The sequence below is a fragment of the Pagrus pagrus genome (assembly GCF_965226575.1).
Source record: "Pagrus pagrus genome assembly, chromosome: 3".
NCBI lineage: Eukaryota > Metazoa > Chordata > Actinopteri > Spariformes > Sparidae > Pagrus > Pagrus pagrus.
In genome coordinates this window covers 29,538,485-29,561,786 of record NC_140187.1, presented here as the reverse complement: position 1 = coordinate 29,561,786, position 23,302 = coordinate 29,538,485, and the positions used below count along the sequence as shown (strand labels likewise).

The following is a 23,302-nucleotide window of genomic DNA, read 5'->3' as shown; positions in this document are numbered from 1 at the left end:
CTTCATAATAACAGTTGACTTTTATTGTGTAGAATTTATAGGAAATGACATGTGTGTTTTACCAAATTAGCGGAGCTTTGTCAGCACTGATTCTCCGATAATAATGCAAGGAGGAAGACTGCTTACAGCCGCTCCTATTACGGCTAGTCACACGAATGGATGAGCCCACCTCTTTTTATTGACTTTGACTCAAGACAAATGAGTCTTTCGTTAAAGACAAACCTTGAAGCAGTAACAAAGACAGGTTAAAAGTCCCTAAAGTGTAAGTTTAAAGTTAATACTGGATCATGGTTTATATTGAAGTTTAGAGTTTTGGTGAGAAAAGGATTTCATTTAATCTATGTTTAGACTTAAAACTAAACTGAGGTTTCTCTTCTCACATGAGCTGGTATCATGTGCACACACCTAGTTTTTATGTACGTGAGTTATGAGAATAATAAAACACCATAGAGGAGCTCAATTTCTTGCTCTTTCTCAGTCATTGCCGTCTCTTTCAATGCAGCTGATGCAACATCTCCCTTTTTATAAAAAGAAAATGGGAGTCAGCTCTGGAATATATCATCCACTTATGGCAACTTTGGTCTTACGTTAAAGTATATTTATGATTTGGCAACTTAACAAAGGAAATATTGTCTTAACAGCTAATTAAAACACAACACTAATTGCAGATCTGTGAGGAAATGCACACTGTAGTTACCTGCCAGCCATTCACCACCCCCACCTCCACACCTTGCTTTCTGTCATGCTACATCAAGAACACAACACAGACTATAAATGTTGGCACTGGACATAAAACATGAAGTCTGGATGTGATAAAATACCCCCCACGCCCCCTACAAAACCCCAATTTTACAGAATATACCTCTAACAGTTCCCTTTGAGTCTGATTGTACTAAGCACAGGAAGCTGTCTTTGTAATTCCTGTAACCTCTTTTGAAGTGTTTGCTGTACATATGGTAGTCTGCGAGGCAGAGATGCATATTTACGCCAATTTGTAGAACAATTAGCCAAAAATGGAATCTCTCTTTATAGTCGATGAAAACTGCACAATGTGTCCTTTGTTGTATTTTTGCATTTCAAAAAACTTGCAGACACAAACATCCTCTTGCATTTGCTACCACTTCTCAAGCGTGCACACAAGTTAAATTGATAGTGAACTTCAGCCACCCACTTAAATAAACAAACCAGTGAAGTGAGGCTGCAAGTGAATTCGCTATGCTATGCAGTTTGGTACGACAGCTACAGGGATTTCCAAGGGGACTTCTCTCTGTGTTTGCTTGTGGTTGTGGCACAAAGAGAAGTGTTTGAGATGATTTCTGTAGAATTAGAGTTTTCGGGAAAGCTGGCAAAGCTTGAAATGCTCAATGTCCTTCTTGTCCATTTCCCCATATCTTTATAACAAAAGAGGTGAGGAAAAATGTATCATGAACAAAAGGGGAAGACAGAAACCCACGTTCATATATACTGTATACCACAATATGTCTTAAATATCTCACAGACAAAATGGCAGCATTGTTTGAGTTGTTGTCAGGTGAAATTACCACCCTCATAAATGTGTTGCCCACCGGTGCCTGTTGTTGCAGTCAGCTCATGCACAAGCAGGTGACTCATTTAAAAATATAATTGGATTTTTAGATTCAACTTGCAACTTCCATGTATTATTATCAAGATTTTTACTCATTTGTGCATGAAAAAACAAATCAACTTATAGCTCCCCAGGCTGAGGAGTGTAACCAAAGCCACAATAAACATCTGTACAATTCCTTCCCCCAAGCCTATATGAGGTTAACAGCACTTGCAAATCCATTCTAGCACTCTGCAGCATATTAAAGCCAAGCTTTTTAGGTCTGCATATTGTACATCATTCCTGTTTCCAGAAGTCAATTTTCAGGCACCACTCCAATCCATATCGAGGCCATATCATCCATTGTAGAGTGAGTTTTGTTCCAAACTGATAAGCGTGAGGGTTAATACAATAATCTTGTGCTCAAGCTTAAAGATCTAAAAAATGCTCCAAGATCTTCATTTCCTGCTCGACTGGAAACAAATTAGCATTACAGTGGTCTGAGTATACGCATCCCTGGAAGATTGTCTAAAGCAAATGTTCACGTCTGGTGAGTTTTGCAGGCAGGATAAACCAATTTTAGTCTAAGAGCGACCCTTTCACGGCTGTGGGTCACAGACGTTCTCAGTGGATCTGTGAGGGAACACACTGCTCTCACACAGTGGTTTAAAAATGTAGGAAATGTGTCCTCATTAACCCCAATTTTTCCATGATGTACATCTGAATACCCTGCTCTTGCTCTTACATAAAAGCTGTCTGAATAAAAGAGAAGACAAATATTCATGATAAGACACTTGTAGAGATCTGGGCAAGTACTTTATGTTACCTGATATGACTTTGTTAAGCAATGTTCAAAAGGCACCAGAAGGGTTTTAATTGTTGCTAACTAGACAATTAAAAGCCCAATATTCCTAGGAATAATATTTAATTGTGGATGAATATCAAACACAAGATTAAATGCCAATATTTAGTGTCAATGCTGGAAATAGTGCCCTATAGTGAGGTGATAATAAAGTGTGACACATATTGGAAGCTAAACTTACTGTAAAGGAGGAGAAAAGTAGTGATGGTACAGTGCCAGAATGCTGCCACAATGATTCGGGACACAAATGTCAAATATAAACTGCTGCTTTTATGGAGAGCTGCCTCACATCACTGCTGCCAAATAGGATAGTGGAGCATCTCAACAAATGAATGCATGCCTAGACACCATTAGTGCGCAGGCTTAAAAACAATGGATGCAAGTGTTTTGATGTGGCGTGAAGGTCAGGGTGGCAGATGGGCTAGTAGCACATCCAAATTTCCTGTGGGAGACTGGCTGTCCAACCATAACCATAACCTAACCATAGTTTTTCATAACCACAATCTTTCCCTAACATTTATCACACCATGCTAAATGTTATGAGAGTGAATCGAAACTCATTCTTCTGAGTTCTGTTGCAGAAGGAGGACATCTTCATTCAAAATTTGGCATAATTTGCTCGGCTCTTCACTGTTTTTATTTTTCGATGTTAATTCGTGATTCTGTTTTTAACTGCCTTTAAGCCTCAAGTTAAGCATTACGGACATTGCCATCTTGTTTTTTTTTTAGCCAGAAGCCATATTTGGATGGGAAGCAATGCCCAAAAGAATACTGTCTATATTATGCTAAAAGGGGACCATAATTCATAAAATGAACATCATTATGTGTTGAAGAAGACTTAAAACTAGTGATTGAGACCATTAATTCATTAGGAAACTGTTCATTGAGGTAGTAAATCAAGAGAGATGTATGGTATTTTTTTCATAAGCTCATATACAAGCTGACATCTTCTTGAAACCAGTGGAGGTAAACTCAAATCCATATGGATCATTGTTGATCCAGTGATCCATATGTTGATTTGTTACAGATTACTCTATGTTCCAAGTTGTTCTTTATAACAGAAATCAACTCCATGAGGCTTCAGCTACACCCAAATGCATTCTGGTCCATTATCACCAGCTGTCTGCTGTGTGATCATGTGGGATTGTTAGACCTACCATATGATGAGCAGCGACGTGTTTAAAAAAAATAAAATACAAGGACAATGCAATATAACTCAAGGTTCCCTTTAACAAATCTAATAATCAAATGTGCAGAGGAGGGCAGGGGGTTCACAGGAGGCCTAATGTGTGTTGAGTAATGAGATGGAAGGTTTCACCAGAACACAGACCTCATCAATAGAGTCTTTTATTCATCTTGATGCGTGTAATACCTGTTGATTAAACACTGAGTGATTCAACTGATGCTCTCCAGTGACCCCTCCTATTTGTAAAGGAGACAAATTAAAGTCCTCCATCAAAATGTGATCAATGCCAGGGAGCCTCTGGCTGAAATGGGCACCGTGGTATAATGAAGCTATAATTCAACTTTACTGCGCGGTAAATGAATGATGGACATTTGAAATAACCCTGGAAGGATTTCCTGTTAACTCATTGCCTCTTTTATACATCAATTTGAGAAATTAACCTAAATCCAACCTTTACTGTAGCTACAATATTTACATTCTTTCGTGTATTTAATTGATTTATTAATTCATTTATGGGTTCACTGAATGACTGATTGAATGACTGGTGATGTACTGTAACAGACCTAATTAGGATCAGTCATGCTCTTCGTAACTGATGTGAAATGACTTTAAGTAACATTATACTTACACTATCTTTCTATTCTCCAAATACAGCAGCTTGGTCAGTGGCCTAAAGCTCCAAACTATGACGCTCTACTTACCCCTCTAGTGTCAGTTTTGCACATGAACGGCTCTGAGGTCAAGTATTACATTTTATGCAGTGTCCGTTCAGACTTTCAAAATAAAGCTTGTTGACAGTTCACATATTATGACATTTTTATGACTTTGACTGTTACTCACTTTGTCAGACAGTTGTGGTTTGGTTAGGTTTAATGCTGCTATATATACATTAGGAATAATAACCTGAAAATGTGATCCATTTTTTCTGTAACATAATGCTGAACCATTGTATTGTCGATAAGTACATTCCGTTGCTAATGCGCCTGTACTGTCAAATAAGTAAAATTATGGATGCAGGACTTTTACTTTTCAAGTGGTGTATGTTTACAGTATGGTATTGCTATTTGTACTTAAGTCAAATATATATATTGACATCACATTAAAGTTACTCTGTGGACGTTCTCTTAAACAAAGTTGTATTTGCTCCACAGCACTACTAGTGGTCAAAACTCCACACAGGGTTTTTTTTTTTGTCTATTTCTTTGTATTCAGTAATGTGATAACATGACAATAATCTTTGTTGATATTGATGCTGGATATTTATACATAACACAAAATATTAGTTAAGTCTACATTCTATCTAACAACATAATACAGCGTTTACCAAAGCATTACTGTAGGTTTATGACAGTTTTCTCCTCCTGATCTGTCAAACTAAGTGAACAGAATATTTATCACCTGCTTTGATGCGGTACACTCCCCTCATTCACATGCAGGATGATATTGCCAACCTTTTCTGGTTGCCAGATACAACACAACACTCAGGCAAAGTCAAAATGCAACATTGCCGGTGATTGGAAGTGTTTAGCAGACAATGGCTTACTTCAACAATAACTCCCTTGCTGAATGGATTCCACATTATTTTACACCAGCAGGAGGAAATGTGTTCGCTCTTGGCTAATCTTCTTGAGGTTGCTCCTTTCTAAACTACGGCTTTCATACTGTCACCTGCCCCAAATACATATGAATAAGGACTCAGACTTCACAAAGGCAGCTTTGGCATGCATCAAAAGTTCTTAATAAGATACGTTACCTGCAAGGCACCCCATAAGTGACTGCAGCACCAGCAGTTTCCATAGCAACATCATCTTCAATTCTGTAGGGTCAAAGTAGTCTCACATCCAATCACAAATGTATGGAATCCGATTTGCACCCCTCTGGTTTCCAGTCTGTGGAAAAGCAAACAGGTGAGATGAGCGGTGGAAAAGTGGTAAGGTTCTCATTAGCAGCGCCTTTGAAAAATCTGTCTTAGTCGTTCCCTGCACGGCATTGTCATTTCACATGGGCTGCGACACAAAAAGACAGCACATACAGCAAAGTGCACTGAGACAGTATCACATATTAACTGCATTAATAGGTGAACTAACTTAGCCTGTGATTTTATGACAAATTGATTCAATCATTTCAATTACGCCGGTCAAGTAGTATGGAGCTATTTTATTTATTTATTTATTCTTTTTTTTTTTTTTTTACATTAAAAACTTGTCCCCATCTACTCCAGCTGTTGAGAAGAATGCCACAAGCTGTTTTACTGTGAAGCTCCAGAAATGACTACAAAACCCGGCTTTCCAGCGGCATGGGGTTTGTGTGGATACTGACTGAATTTTCATTTTTGGGTGAACTGTTCCTTTAAGTCTTTCACTCTCCCTTTTAATCATCAAATCAACAGTGCATTATATTCCTGTTCACACCTTCCTGGAAGTTACTCCGCAGAAAAAAAAAAAGAATAGGTTTCAGTGCTTTGTGGACGGTTAGCACATGAACACAAAACATCTAATGTACATTCATTTCCATATCTGCAGCAACTCTAGGGACAGCAACTTTTAAGTCGATATGAAAGCAAAGCCACTCCTGTAAGTTCTCACACTGTAGCATTGTTCTCGCTTGAAGCCTCGTAGCTTTTATGCTCATAAAAGAGCAAAGCCGAGAGATAAAAAAAAAATGCTGAAACATCTAGAAGAATTTCACAACCATTTTTTGCACTTTTTCCTCAACACAGACAAGATCTCCCTGGAGTGAGAATTAAAACTGGAAAGTTTGTTGAGTGGCAGGAAGGTAGCAGCTGTCAGCCTCTCAAACCCCAGGAACAGGAAAAAAGCTAAGGGTATGGATGAGGCTGAGGTGAAGAAAAGAAAAGTCTGTCAGTGCTCATGAAAATACTTAATAATTTTAGTCAAAAAAGGAGCCCCGATGTTATGAAATTGTTTTGTTGGGGACTAACTTCTCACTGATATATGACAGTAAGTTTTGACACATTCATTATCTTGACACAGCACATGCTATACTGGGTACAAAAAGAGAATTTACAGCACATCCTTTTTACTAGTTCTGCAGCGTCCTCACCAAAACCTTGAGCTTTTTTCTACAAGCTCTTGACAATGAGTGTTTTATATTGTTATTTTAGATGACTCAGAAGTGCCATCATTTGGCATGTGAATAGTCCTGAAACATGTTCTAGGACAAATCTAGAAGAATAAAGGTAATACTGCAATGTCGAAAAATAGGACTCGCATCCAACTCAATCCAACATTGTTTGAGTTTTGGCATCTTTTAACACATCACTTCTTGTAATGTTTAACGGGAATGAAAACAGTGCGGCGTTGACATGACTCGTTGTGTTAAATGAAGGCTACATTTTGGCAAATTTCTGCCACGGAAAGTTTTAAGCTTCACTGCAAGAGATGTACAGCAAGTAGTAACAGTATAACTTATAAACATGCAAGGGACACTAAGATGATATACAGAATTTAGTGCTTTCAGATGAAATGTTCATGTTCACCTCAGAAAAGTTGAGCTTTTTGGTTGTAAATTTGGACTAATTAATAAAAATGTTTGGCTAAAATAGGAAATAGGGGTATGAAATACAACAAAGGCCCTGTCCTGTCTACTCGACTCTGGATGATATATGGTATGTTATAAAGGGTTAGGTCCCTAAACATACAAGGTGTTACTTCAAAGTGGAATTAAATAGGGACTGCTTAAGCTGGTAGCGAGGAGACTCGCCTAGCTTCTCACTGCCTACGTACGAACAGCTACCCTGCTACCTCTGGCTTGGCACCTGACTTGAATAGCCTTTGAATCAGATACAGCCACCAGCCACCATGATCTGAGTACTTGTTACGGTGCTGGGATGAATTTTAGGGGCTTTTTGTAAACCCTAAGGGGTTGTTTCAATTTGGTAGGCTAGAGTAACCTTTAAGAACCTTTAAGATAGCGACAGGAAGAACCCCATTCTCTCTATGGTTCTTGTTAATATGCTCTTTTGGATTGGCCCCCCTTCACATCTCTTAGACTCTGGCACATCATACTTCAGGAATGAATGTATGTGTGCAGTGCTCCGGGGAGTGGCTTCGTTTAATTTCCTCATAAGGACATCTTAGCTTGTCTCTCCTCTCGATGACTAATGATCTGGTGATATCTTTGCACTGTCATCGTGATACAAGCACGTTTTAACTGATTCATTTCTTCATTTTGATTCTAACTATTTCTAATTTTCATCATGTTTTAGCTTCATCACTTTCATTTTAATCATGATAAAATCATTACAGGTTCAACACAATGCAATTGGCAGAGCTCTTATAAATGTCTTAATCACCATTAGGACCATGTATAATGTCCTTTATACTTGCAAGAGATTGTGCACAGCAGGAGTGTATGGATCTCAACTTTTTGGACAGCTCCTTCACCAGTAGGCTAGGATTGGTTGCTCTGCACCTACCACATTTATTGAGCATTCAAACCAAAAACAGCTCTGTGTAAAACAATGCAAGGGGCTCAGTCGGACCGGCTGTGTTGACCAACACAATTGCCAATAAATGCAAATAAAAACATTAATAAAAGATTTTAAAAAGTGAATAAATGTTGCCAATGTATGTTTCTGCAAAATAAACATATGCTGAAACTCTGGTGCAACTTTACGTTTCTTGAGGTTACATCTTCAATTTTGTGTTGTGACAACACTGTGCTTACGGTCTGGTTAGGTTTGGGCACAAAACCCACCCGGTCAGATCATGTTCATCAAGGTCACACTGAGCTAAAAATACATGGTTTTATCAATACAGACACGTCTGGAAATTGTCATAACGCCTTGTTAAAAATATGCAGTGTTTTCACGCTAACAAATGTCGAAAATCTTCGAGCAGCTGTTACCGGCTTGCCAGCCTTCTGGCTTATAGCTGTGATGTCACCACCACCACCTCTACCTCCAGACGTGAAAGTCAGCTCATATATATGTGATGTGATTATGGTATCTTGTATTGTAGAAATGTAATTTGCCGAATGAACGTGAACTTTAAGTTGCATTTCCTTGCATTTTTTTTTATCCATTCATATGTGTATGACGTATGTTAATTTTTGACAGTAAGGAGGGGCGCAGTGGAGCTGTAGGGGGTTAGGGTTGTTTTTGAATGCAATTTCTACCTCATAAAAAAATGTGCTAAACTTTTGTTTACATGGGTTTGCCGTCTTCTACATCTCTTATTTCATTCCTCACCTTCTCTTATTATCTTTTATATCGTCTGTCATGATTTCATTTTATTATTCCCATCGCTAAATCTTTTCAAACCCATCACCAACTGCCAATATATATTACCGCCAAGTGTATTCTGCACCTGTGTGCTCATAGCATGAATATACGCTCTCACAAAAAAGCAATGGTGGAACTCTCTCCGTTAAACATCGCTCTACAGTGCCTCTGGTCGTTAAACACTACACAAGGTACATTTAATTTTCCATTCCCAGGCTGAACATTAAACTTTTTTTCTGACTGTGGAACCAATTTGATAGGTATTTGGTTAACAGGGGCTGTTGAGTAAAGCGGGATGTAAATAGGGCACAGTGAAGAGAGGCAGATGCAGTTTGCCAGCAACTCTTAGAATACAGAATAAGTTGGAGGAAAATGTCAGAGGCTGCCTCTGGAAAAGCTGCACTGATGTACGAATTAAAGCAATACAACCAGTTCAGAAGTGAAATCTACCTTTTGCAGAGCTCCTCTAGGAAACAAGCAGCATTAATCTAATGTCTCCTGGGTAAAAATATATTTAAAGAGCTGAGGCATGTTCGACACAAACCTCACCAAAATTACAGCTATCTGTGTAATTTCCCCACAGCAGAGAAGCAAAGAAGAACTCTGTTATTCCACCCCTGCTGTGATTCAGCATAGACAGCACAAAGTTTAAAAACACAGTGAGAGAGAGTGGAACAAAGACGCTGAAAAACACATCCAAAAGGCAACTGAAGCTGTTTGAGTAGACCACGGTTCCATTAATCTCAGATTCTTTACCTTCCAGCTCTGTCTCCTGTCTCCACCTACGGAAAAAGAGGCCTTTAATCTCCAGACATCATATATAGAGGGTTGTCAGAGTCTGTCTTGGGTACATCAATGGTCTAAGGCTGTGCTTTACTCCTAGAGAGCAGTTTTATGCATATTAAAGTCTTGTAAAGCCCTCTGTGTCTTATGAAAGCACCAGGCCCTGTGCCTATTAGGCTAATGCCTGTTTTGTCTGCTGTGTTGGTTTGTATCTATGTGCCACGGTGCAGCCTCGTCAGGGTGGAAAATCCAGTTAAAGGGCACGGCACGTACTCATAGACTGTGGTTACTTTTGGTAACTTCTTTTCCTCCAGTGTGTTAGGATCTGTTTTTACACTGTCACAGTCATGCTTGGGCTCCCCCCCACCCACCTCTTTCAACTCGGCCTGATAAAGCACCCCAGCAGCTAAAGATAACACACTACTGCGAGCCTCGCAAACCTGCTCTTGCCTATTACTGCTGTAATCTATTTAGTTACTTGATGCCAGGAAAATGGAAGTTGATACATGTTCTGGCTACACAGAGCACATCCAGCTGTGCCTCGCTAACAAAGGTACTGAGGTTTACAAAGCTTACTAATGCTTGTAAAGTTACAACTGTGACACGCATCATGACACATCCCTCTTTCATGCTCATTTGCAAGGACGTATTTTAGAACGAACGAGAGCAAAGACGACAAAAGGAAAATAAAAACAAGGTTGACACTGTAATTGGAGTGTTACTTTGACCCACGAATAATTGAATTCATACAGCTGTTAGTGCGGAGAGAGCAATTAAAAGATGCAAATAGGAAGAAAGGATAAGTGGGTATCTTAAGGGGACACTAAGGCTGAAAACACAATTTTTTCATGCATTGGTCAATTTTTAGATCTCGGGCTATTTTGCCTCCAGAACACGTGTTCTTTCAGACTAGTCAAGAGAAAATGTTCAAAATACACAATTAGGTGTTTGTTTTAGCTCAGATGTATGTATGCAAATGAGTACATTTAATTAAATTGACTCATTTGCATATTCTAACATAAAATATAAGAAAACTTACAAATACGAAAAGATTTGTCTTAGTCTGAGTAAACAACAGGGGAAGATTAATGGTGATATCTATAACTTAAAAAATGTACCCCATTCATCTGGAGTGTCTCCCCTTAGATTCATTCCTCACCACAGCCACTGTAGTATTAGAAACAGTATTACTACTTCTACTGCAATACCACTAATACTGCTGCAACTACTTATAACAATACTACCGCTGTTCACTGTTAATAGATCTGGGCAATTAAATAAAACTTTATTTTTAAGTGACAATTTTGGATTTCAAGTATGAAGACAAGGAAATCAAGATAAAATGAATATATTTCGCAATGGTGCTAATGTTTTGTCTTAACATCTCACTCCCGCAGGAGAATGTTCCCACCTGTTACAAGACGGCCACCATCGTCCCTGTACCTAAAAAGTCTGCAGAGTCTAGTCTTAATGACTACTGCCCTGTGGCTCTCATCCCAATCCTGATTGAGAAACTGGTTTTACACCACATCCCTGTCTGCCTGGACCCTCACCAGTATGCTTTCAAAACCAAAAGATCCAAAGAGGATGCTATATCCACTGCCCTAGACTCAGTCTTCACACACCTTGAGAATAAGAACAGCTACATCAGAACTGTGATTAGGATTTTTACTATAATCACACATCCCTGGTACTTCTACCACAGCTACTACTACTACTACTACTACTAATAATAATAATAATAATAATACACATTTGTAATGCTGATATTCTGGTATTTCCTGTTCTAATTCCCTATTTTGCAATTAGATCTTAGAACCATTCAAGCATCAGATATTATGGCAGGAATATCCTGCAACTGCATTTGATATAAAGAAAAGATGCTGCAGGGTATAAGGGGAGGACATAATCAATGTATTCAGCCAGTAATAAATTACTAGAAAATTGAAATATTGATAGAGTTTCGCCCATTATAAGGTTAAACCTTGATTGAATTATTCATGTGCAAAATGAGTACATTAACCACAAATGTAGACACTGGACCTTTTAGTAATTAGACTGTAGTTGTGAGGTTTTTCTGCACATTGTATCCCATGAAAAGGTCATATTAAATAGCTGCTGAAAATTTTGAGCAGAGAAGTTTGTGCATTTTTTCAAACTTTTCATCATTTCGTTTGTTGTTTTTGACCCAGCCTGCACATACATGGAAACACCTCTTTCATTTCTCTTAACATCAGTGCACCGTTCTCCATCCAAAATTTGGTGATGAAGAGTCGAGAATCGATCTATTACAAAAGCTTGTTCCAAGAGGAAACTGATGTCTTCTTGCAGGAGGTGCAGGATCACACCTTGAATTAAATTAGCTTGGAAGGAGATAACACGTTTGGTTAATGTACTGCACTGGTCCTGAGAGATCCATCGTCCAATGTTCAATGATATCATGGCGGCAAGCCAAACGCAAGCAGCGGTGATCGAAGGGACAGATCAGCTTTAATAGAGGTGTATCTACCAGTCACTTTCTACCATCTGTAGATGCAGCCACCCTTATGAATCGAATTCCTTGCAGCATGTACTGATCACTTTCTGTCTGATGACAATCTCACCACAGCCATGTGAACAATGGAGGAGTCAAACCAGCTATCGTTCACTAACAGAGCAGGGAAGCTTTTAAATGAAACCTGTTAATGCTCACGAGATGTGCAAAAAAGTACAAAACATAAAAATGCTGTTTGTTTGTGACCTGTTCTTAGAAAATGGTCAAGGTGAGCAAAACTACCGGCAGCTGCTTCCCACCACACAGATAACAAAAAATAATTCAAATCACACATATTTTACACAAATGCTGCTGTATTTGAAAAAACCACATACACGGACAGAGATGAATAACGTGTAATATACAAAAGCATGGCCAAATACCTTTCCAAAGGCAGCCTTTACTTTCATTAATCAACCAAAATGATTTGAGTCTTTAGGACTAAGGGAGACATACAAATACTCATCTCTGTGATGCGTACTCTGTCAAATGTTACTTTTACTATAAAAATCTTTTTTTTACTTACTACATAACCAATGTTGAGTTATCATTATTTTTCTGTTAGTCACCAATTCCATTAATCATTTCAGCAGCACATATTTTCCTTTCCTTTACAAAGAGTAGATCAGCTGCACTTAACCTCAGCTTTGATCACCAGAAGTGGGCACATTTAATTAGAAATACTGCAGCTGGAATCTTTACACACTGGGCTTCATACAGATCAGGGTCAGGAATCAAACCTGGAGTCCTTGTTTTCCTCCAAGAGAAGCATAAAATTAGAAAAGTTCAGGGACCTGTAATCATTTGGTCTCAAAAGGAAAAGTTTTCCTTTCTATGATCTCTGTATAGCGTGGACCCTTGGCAGGCATACACTTTTTCTTGTCAGTCAAGCCACGGCACATTCAAGCTTACATAGAGTCCTTCGGTTTGAAGAAGTGTGTAAGCCATGGGATCCTTCACCACAGGGTCAACGTGTTATGTCCAATAGTTTTCCACTTATGCAGGAAAAGAAAAAAATGCGCATTACAGGCAGTATAATGTTGTCTTCTCATCATGTTTCGATTTAAAAATGCAGAATATAAGGTGTGGTTCAAAAACCGAAACTTTTGGAAGCAAATCATCAGGAGTGGAACAATTAAGAGGAAATATAGTGATTAACGTAATGTTGATGTTAGCTGCTTGTCGGCATTCCACCGACTGCAGCAAACCTTTTCCAACAAAATCTCATACCTGAATGACGAGTAGGTACATTTGCCAATGATTTCCAAAACGACACATATAACTTTTACCAAATAAACATAACTGTTACGGCGTACCAGTGACAGGCGAAGTGGACTTTCATCATACAGTCGCAGATTAGGTTAGGTTTAGGCAAGAAAATGACTTGGTTAGGTTGAGGAAAACATTGTGGTTTGGGTTTAAACATTTACATTAATTATGTCACTTCAGTTGAGAACGTACGTATGCTGCGTATGTACCTTAAGTTTTATTATACACATAAGGTGACTTCATTATGTTAGGATGTTTTAATAACTCACCGGACCATCAATCCCCGACCTCCTCCCTTGTCTTGTCGCTCTTTATACTACTATGCCTGACTTCCTCCGTTGCTGCCATATTAATTATTACGACCACTAGAGGTTGCTGCCTAACAAGAAAGGCAAATATAGGTTTTTACCTTCTCTTTCAACAATTATTCAACCAATTTAAAAAAAAAAAATCCCAATCCCAGCCATTCCACATGGCTACTCAGACTTGAAATAACAACCAAATTCTCTCCATGACAGAACCCAATAGCTAACAATGTTACCAACATGCAGCTGTCCTCTTCATCACCTTATAATTTAACCATTTACTTGATCAAATTAATGAAAGCCATGTAACAGAGCAAATACATCTACACTCACAGCACTAACTGTCATATAAACCAGTTTCAACAGTTAAAATCAGGGCCATAATCAATTAAGTACACCCAAGGTCCTTGTACAAGTTTACTGTGACAGCTTTCTGCTGTGTATTCACACCACTGCTGATGTGGGTGGCCCTCTGGGACACTTCTGAATTGGAGAGTGACTTTTTCCTACTGTATCAGCCTGCCACATCTCAAGGGCTAGTTCAATGTTGAGAACTCATCAAAGAAAACTGAGCTTTAGCTTTAGTGAAGGGATTTTTGACTTGGCTTTGGTTCAAGAAAAGCAGTCTCGACCAATGTAGAGAAAACACACAAATATGCTGCTTTTCTTTTGATTTTGTTGACGTTTTTCCTTGGTATATATGGTATATATTTATTGTTGTCCCATAAATATAGGTCAGCATTTTTCTGGTGAAGACAGTCTGGACATTTTTATTATTGGAGTGACAATCACCATCAAATTTTCCTGAAAACCTGTTAAACATTTCCCAATCCATTTCCTTTTGGCAAATAATAATAACACACAAAGACCTTTCAAATACTGTGATGAGTGCAACCCACAATACAAACACGCTGTGCTGTTTGAAAGCTGTTTGAAATACTGTACTATGCACTGTACCGTTCAAAATGCCTATTGTATGTTTCTTTGGGCATGCACATGGTCAAAAATCAATAAGAAAGTTAAAGACAATCATAAATTTGAGATTGTTTGTATTCCAGTGTTTTCAAACTAAAGTACATGGCTCCCTGTATATATCACTGTAATATCTGATTTTGACAAAATATTCTGATGCTTGCTGACAATCAGGCAGGCCTCGAAGTCAAGTGATTACACTTTTAGACAGAAATAACACGCACATGTCTTTCAGAAAGGCAGATTTGAGGCCAAGTAATAATTGAGGTGTATCACACAGACACACAGTGTATATACAATTACAATCTGATAGTTGATGTTTCCAGCCTAGATGAAACAGACACACTGATGACATAATGACCATGTAAAGGTCGGGGAGACTGGGCTTGATTGACCTTCCCTTTATATGGAACTGGTCCCTGCCATATGATTGTCTGGCACAAATAGTTTTGAGGTTGAATGAATTTGCATTTTTCATTTTGAATGAATAAATTAATCTGTTGTACAGGAAATATAAATAGGCAATATTTTTTGTTCTTTTTCTTATTGTCCTTGGTTTAAATGGATGAACCAGCTAATTGCGCTTTGATACAATGACTACAGAATCTCATTTATCTGAAGCACAGACATCTGAAATGGTCTGCTGAACAAACAGTGCCATCCTGGAATGCCTAATTATTTCATTCGAGAAAGAAATGAGATTTTGAATACCTGTACTTTGCATTATCTGCAGTTCTCACAAACGTATTTCACTACTTTTCACGAACATGATGTTCTTCATAAACTTAGTAATGCTCATTAGGGAGTTTTTCCTTGCTGGATACAAAACAACAAAGTCTTTCAGGGACTTTAATCAGCAACAAAAGGCAAGTAATGATAATGACCAGAGACGCCAAAGCCGTAAGTTCCTCATTTAGCAATTAGAAGACATCCATTAAGCAGCTGCAACATGTGTTTGTTTACTAACACAAGATTTCTATTTTCTTTTGCAGCAAAGAATTCATGTAAAATATCGTGTTGTTTGTGAATGAGGATAAAAGAGCCTCAGTATGTTACTCTGACTGATTACATTCAAAAGCCGATACCTGTATAAATGTCGTAACTTACTTTGAAACAGTGCATGGTGACAAGTTAATATGTCCTTTGGGTTGTCGTTAAACATTCTCCAGATGCTTTTGGTACAGTGAAGGTGCCCTTGAACATGACACTTCAGACTGTAGTGGTTTTTAAAGTTCATGGGTGTAATTGTGTGTATGAAACATAATACTACAGCGAGCATGCGCAGGAATCTCACTTTATCTTTGAACACATAAAGGTAAAACAGATTAAAGGAGACCAATTTAGCTTTTTTGGTTTATTCCTTTTCTTCAACCATAGATTCTAATGCATATAAATGGTCTTAAAAGTTAAATAGCCCAAAGTGCCCGGAAACACCTCGTCAGTAGTCCTGCCTTTAATTCCGTGACTCCTTGACATCACTATGTCACCATGTCACACGGTAAAAGTGAAGCGAACTTGAAGCTGAAAACACGACAGAGGCGATCGGAGACATGGTGAGTGGTGCTGACTCAGGTGTGTGTGAGCTGCCCAATCAGAGCAGACTGAGTATTCAGTAGGGCGTTTCAGACAGAGGGAGAATACAGTACCACTGCACTGAACAGTTTTAGGAAACTGATGCATTTTTTGAGCATTAAAGCATGTGAATGTAATATTTTTTTGTAATTTAATTTTGTTTTGATTTCTCTGTTACAACATGCTGCATTATGTCAAATCAATGTGATGACAACCGAGCAGAGCTCATCCTCTAATGAAGACCGTGAATGGAAAAAACAATAAATGGACCTGTGTGAGGATGTATTCTTTCAAACTTTGCAAAGGTCCACTACAAAAGACATTACTCACCTGTTCTGACATGCTGTGTAGTTCTCCTCATGACAACTGAACTGATGTGTAAAATAAGTGGAGTATGGCTCAAACCTTCTGTAATGCATGATTTAATAAATTACACTAGTTAGCTATTCACTGAAAATTCCACCTAGGCTGCCAGTACAAAATGCTATTATAATGTACCAGCTAATCAAAATGCCATTTGAACAAGGTGTTGATTTTCATAATTCGAGTGCCTTTTCTTCCTTCATCTAAAATATGAAAAATCACCTTTGATTTGGAAGAATTCCCCTGCGAAATAACTGAAAACCACCATGAATAATGTGACCTCGCTTCTTCATTTCCATCTCTTATCCTAATTTACTCTTCTGATTCAAAATAATCCTCTTTCTAACATAATCAAGACGCACTTCTTTGTCTGAAGCTCCATAAACCCTTTGTATGCCCCGCTAAGCTCATGAGGAGGAAGACATGTAGTTTGAGAGGAAATACAAGGACAAACCGTCTCTTCCTTTGTTATATGAGAGTTTAAAGGAGAATGCCACTACGTTAAAAAAATCTTCTCTCCTGGTCTCCGAAGCCTGTGACAGAATCAGGAACAGCTTGTGCTGCTGCTTGTATTTATCGACACTTGTCAATAAAAACCAACACAGTGTTCAGGGTATATTTGTAACATTCTTCTGAGTCATCTCAGTCCATCTATTCAGTCCTTTAATCTTGAATCAGACAAAGAAAACAACAATGCCCTGTGGGGAACGCAGTTTTATCGAGCGCTTATATTAAACTAAACGAGAGCGGAAAGATGGCTCCTACACAACAGCCACACCCAGTGGAGCACAATACACCTCTGAAACGGTGCTCTTGCAGATCTTTTGTATCCACATTTCAGTGACTCCTACTATCAAAAAGAATCATCCGCTTCGGATTGCTTGAAAGAAGATGTTTGCAGGCCTTATATAAGCGCATTTAATAATGCAGCACTCCCAGCACTCAGATCCCCCCCCTGAAGTTTGCTGCTGTGTGGCGTCGCTCTTATTAAGCACTCAATTAAAGCCATTCCCAAGGAGAGGCCGTGTGCAACAATGTTTGAATTAGGAAGCGTTGCAGGCTCAGACAGTCTGCGAAGACTCACCCCAGAGGACCGCGGTGCCTTGAAACCAAAAGGCCTACAGTGACAGAGCATCATAAAGCATTGCTAAAGCAGATAAATTATTCTAATATGATTGGATTACAAATAGGGCATTTACAGAAACCAACGAGACAAGACAAACAGCAGGAAACGGAGCTGTCTCAATGAGCTGCTTGGATCCTCGTTTCCTTCCATCTAAATATTAAAATTGAACAGAGATGTGGGACTAGGTAGACAACACAGAGGAGCTCTGATATATTATCGTCAAGAGTACTCGTCCCCGACAGCTGCGGGCTCCCAATTCACAGCAGCGTGCATACAATCACTTTTGATGGTGAAGACGGGGACGTATTTTTGTGTAAATTACACTTATTCATGACCTTCCTTTGAATCAATTAGGCAGCAATTCCTCATCTCTCAGAAGTGAAGTACACTAGAGTAACAGTGGGCGGACGACTTTGTATGCAGACTCGCACAGATAAAAGATTTGTTTCAATGAAATCCAGTCTGCTCCCGTACAGGAAAACATCAAACTGGAGGCAACTCATTTAGAGAAGCTGCGTTTTGAAGAGTTCCTTCTCCTCCAGTAATTGTATTTTTAGCAGAAAGGAACCAAAATGTACAAAACTGTATCAGCTAGTCGCCTCACAGTGAGTTTCTCTACTTGTTCCATCCAAGCTGACTCTATAAGCCACAGTCAGCTTTGATACAGCGAAAACAACATTCATCTTTTCTGTATCTGCTCACTGATGTTCTCACGCTCACCGTCATGCAGCCTAATCATAACAATCATACCTTTTTATTTTTTAGATTTTTTTCAGAAGAATAAACATGTAATTTTCCATCATCCTGCTTGACAGGAGAGATTTCTTCACCACTCTCAGCTCAGCTTGTCAAACAGCTCCATTATGTCAGATTCAAACAAGTAATGCACGGCATACATAACACCACACTGCACTCCGGTGCGGTGGTATCAGGGACCCGCAGCTTCCTCATCCATTATGGTGCTGTGGAAAATCTCACAGCGCTGTTTACTTTGAAAATCCAGCAGAGAGAAGCAAAAAAGCAGCTGCGCTAAACAACTGACACCAGACATTTGTTTTTATTGGCTGCTTGCTTCTTTACCTGCGAGGAGTCAGCAAAGGTGGGCGCAACATTACACACGCTTCAGATGTTAGTTACACTTCATAATTACCATCATTAATAAATGGTAAATTTATAGGTAATTAAACATTAGTTAATAGTTATTTCACTGTTAACAAACAATTACATGCTTTGAAACCAATTGTAAAGGTTTATAAACATCAGTTGCAACTTTACAATAAACAATTGCTTATGTTGTCTATAGAGGGTATGTAAGGATGATGGTCGGCAGCAATGGATCCAAACCAGCGGGGTTGGGATCCAAACACGGGGCTTGAGATGGGTCTGATGGGTCAAAAGATGATTTGGGTAGGAAATAAGAAAATAATAATTGTACAAGCTAAAATAATGTTTATTTTGAATCAATTTTTCCCTAATCTTTTCGATTTTCTTGTAATATAATGTATATGTGAATGTAGCTTGAAAAATGACTCAAACTTACACTGTAAATTTTAAAAGTTGACATCGAGGAAACCGATTTTCCTCAGAATTACCAAGTAAAGCAGACAATTAAATTCAAGTCGTGCGAGCTATAAAGTTTCAACAACTTCAAATTATGAGTCTACTTTACTTGGTAATTCTAAAAGGCAACCGGTTTCCTTGATTTTTTTAAGTTATGTCACTTTGTCAGATTTTACAGTGTAGTTTCGTTTTTGAAACCTTAGCATTGTAAAAAATGACAATTAAATGTACCCTGTACCTTGTATATAAGGATTGCAACGAACTATTAATCTCATTAGTTTGATCTGCTGATTATTTTCTCTGTCAATCAATTCATCATTTTGTCTATAAAATGTCAAAAATAGCGGTGACAGAGATGAAACTATTAGTCACACTCAATGAGTTGTCAACAGGAAATTAATCAGCAGCTGTTTTGAAAATCAAATACATTTTCACGTAATTTCATGCAAAACATTTTGTAGAACGAGCATCTCAAAAGTTAAAGTTTGCAACTTCTCCTCTTACATTTTATTACATTTAATGATACTCATGCTTTAGACTGTTGGTCCAACAAACCCTGACATTCGAAGACATCAGTGGGCATTGCAAAGTGTGATGTCAGTTTTCTTACAGTGTTCTGTTGTTTTATGGACCAAATGATTAAATCGTGAGATCAGTCATCGTGTCTTTTATTCATATTCTCCTTGATGACATTTATGTTGTCTATAAAATGTCAGAAGACGGTGAAAAATGCCCATCACGATTCCTCAGAGCTTATAGTGACTCATTTTAGTCTGACCCACAGTCCAAAACTCAAAAACATCACGTTAATTATCATATAAGACAAACAAAAGTAGCAAATGTTCACATCTAAGAAGCTGGAACCAGATATTTGTTTTGTCATTGCTGCTTGAAAAATGACTCAAATGCTGAATCGATTATCAAATCAGTTGCCTACTAATTTTCTGTTGCATGACTAACCAATTTCAATGAACTGCTTCAGGCCTCTAAAATGATTAGAAGCTAGATTAAAGGGTAAAATGCACAGGTTGAACGGCTCTGTGGTGCGGAGTTACAAGCAGGAACGGTTGGGAACAACTGCTGAACAGAACAGGAGTCATAATGTTGCTTCAACAATTCATTAATACCAGTCCATTCGGAAGCACATTCCAGCCTAAAATGTCGCCGCAGAGATGGAAAACAGCTGGGAGCAAGGTGACGGATGAAGCAACAAGTCATGCTGCCACCTCTCTCCCCAACTCCCAGTCTAAACAGCTGACAGACTGCTGTTAAGACTATCATGATTAATGTGAAGTGTCCGTATGGCTGTAGCGTCAGCACTTCTCTGATATCCTGTGGCCAAACAAGTCAAAGTGAAGAGTGGCTCGGCCACACATGGAAAGTTCTCCATCATATCTCACTTCGTACGGAAAACACACACTCTCCCTTTCTTCTGTTCCTTGAGTCTGCTTTCCTGGAGAGACATGAAATAAAAATGACCCTGACGACACGTTGCTTCAATACTTCGAGACCATGCGATGAAATTTTTATGCCGCTCCTCTAAATGCACCTATCCCAGGATATTTTTGATGTCGCTCCTGTGCTCCGGCACTCCTGACAGGCTCGTTGTCTTCCAGGACGCCGACGAGCATTAAAGGGCTGTTTTTTCCTGTGTGGTTGTATCTGGGCAGCCTGCTGGGCCGCATCACGCCATCACACACGCCGTAAACACACAGTTAATTGAGCTGAAGCTTGATTTTGCATCTCCTTATGCAAAGTTTCTCATCATTTAAATCAGTTGCTCCATCGACTCCCTTGACTTTAATTCAGCCATTTTTAGAAAATCTTAAATATTTATGCTCGGATCTCCAGAGAGTGTCTGCTCTCTTGTCTCAGGCTTTTGGAGAGCTATCGCACGCCCCGTGTTCACAAATCAAGACCGAGCAGTAGAATAATCTCCCACCACAGCCACTTTAAGGTGAAGTTTTCCCTCCTTTTTCCCCCTGTGCTAACCTTTAGAATAAGTTCACCCCCTGTCAGATGAGAAGTCTCTGCAACAGATCACACACAGTCAGAGGAGCAGCTCCTCGGCTGGTGAAGGGAACAACGTATGTGCATTGTCAGATAGATAGATGCTGGGTTGTTGGTGCTCTGACAGGTGTTATCATCACACGCACACACACTTCCCGGGACTGCGCCGTGTGCCACGCGAGGGTTATTTTATGTTTTCTGGAGCAGGGAGACCACAGGAATCGCTCTCGGTTGTCGTCTGAGTGGGCAGTTTTGGCAGAAGTTAGCGCGTCAGATGTGCTGAAGCTGCACAGATGCTCATATCTATTAACATATTAGAGAAGGCTTATGTGGCATTTGCCAGCCATCAGACTCCGGGCCCCACACGGGCCAGCTTGTGTAGTGAGTGACAGTTGCACTGATGAACCCCCATTAGAGTGGTGACACAGTGACGTGACGGCTGATTCCATCTGACAAACAAACTATTAAAAGGCACAAACTCATAACTCATATTTTCAATCAGTTCTGGGTTAGTGAAAGTGCATGAATCAGATGGCTTTAGATTGTATTCAACACTGAATTTTAAGGATGTAGGAGTGCATGCTGTATCAAGTTTTCTCCTGGGGGGTGTTTCCGCCCTAATCCCGCCCTGTCCATCCAGGACTAGACGGATTCTCGTGGCCGCGGTAGGTGGTCAGCAGCGGCGGCGGAGGCGGCATAATCAGCAAAAATCCGCAGGGATTATTTATGGGAGGGTCAACGGCGGCGGATTACCGAACATCTGCACTGATCGGAGGGACGCACGCAGATTACTTTGCCCGCACCATGATAGTCCCACAACAAAAGTAGACGCGGGCAAATGAGATCAGCGGAGGGTGAAATTCAGAGAAGGCAATCCCGGGCTGCCGCTGCCGCTGATGCTGCCCCCACCAACACCACCAACACCTCCTCCCATCCACACACAGCGTCAAGGTTTATTGTAATCTGTGAAAAGTTAGGATGGAGGCTGGGCTGACAGGACTGCTGAGCGGAGCTGATGGGGATTAAACTTGAGAGGTGCTGAAGTTACAGACTGGATCATAATAATAATAATAATAATAATAATAATAATCTTACCTGTTCTCCTCGCAGCTGTAATGTCTCTGAGGGATTCACAGCAGCAGCAGCAGCCTCAGGTTAATCCTAAACAACAGTGCACACAGACATCACTGTCGAGTCGCGGCGGCGCTCCCGGTCACGGAATATCCGTCCGACTTGTGCGCAAAAAAAAAAGACGCTGCTCTTTCTTTTTCTTTTGTGCCGCGCGCTACATTCACGAGCTGTTCTTGTTCTGCTCTGCTCTGGTCTGTTCCGCGCGGCTCCACTACTCTTCCTCCATCCCTGCCTCTCTTGCTCTCTCTCTCTCTCTCACACACACACTCTCTCTCTCAGTGTCAGTGGCACAAGTATCTGACGGCGTGGCGTCTCGCGGGTTGCATATTGGAAAGTGAAGCGTCGGTCGGTGTGCTCACTCACTCACTCCGATGCGTCAAGTGTCTCTCCCTCACCCTCTCTTCCCTCCCCTCCTCGGGCCGTGCTGGAGCTTGGAGCTTGGAGCGGAGCGGGACGCACGCACACGTGGTCGGCGGCGGAGACAGCGAGAGAGAGAGAGAGAGAGAGAGAGAGAGAGAGAGAGAAGGAGAGAGAGAGAGAGAGCGCTGTCTTCTTGTCTGTCTTCGCCACCCCCGACCAGCCTCCTCACTGCTCCGGCCATCCAAGCGGAACAGGCTCCCTCCTCCTACCAGGCTACTACTGCTCCATCCTCACCTCCTCCTCCTCCTCCTGCTGCTGCTGCTGCTGGGATGTCCAAGCGGTCTGGGATGTTGATGGGCCATATAGGCTACATATGTATATACCTTTCTGTATTGGCTTGTTATATTGTAGTAAACTGTGTGATGTACACTCACTCACTCACTCACTCAGTCACTCATTTT

The 23,302-nt window shown here is 39.9% G+C and overlaps 1 protein-coding gene across 2 annotated transcripts in view; it reads right to left on the bottom strand.

Annotated features, from left to right (window-relative positions):
* Nucleotides 1–22,861, bottom strand: part of cntn4 (contactin 4) — a 174,399-nt gene extending 151,538 nt beyond the window's left edge. For both annotated transcript variants that reach the window (XM_084349045.1, XM_084349046.1), the window contains exons 1-2: nucleotides 22,446–22,861; nucleotides 5,366–5,501 (exon numbers count right to left, since the gene is read on the bottom strand). In XM_084349045.1, the coding sequence (XP_084205171.1) occupies nucleotides 5,366–5,420 (55 nt within the window). In that variant the 5' untranslated portion in view covers nucleotides 5,421–5,501; nucleotides 22,446–22,861. The remainder of the gene's footprint in view (nucleotides 1–5,365; nucleotides 5,502–22,445) is intronic.
* Between the last annotated feature and the right edge of the window lie 441 nt (nucleotides 22,862–23,302).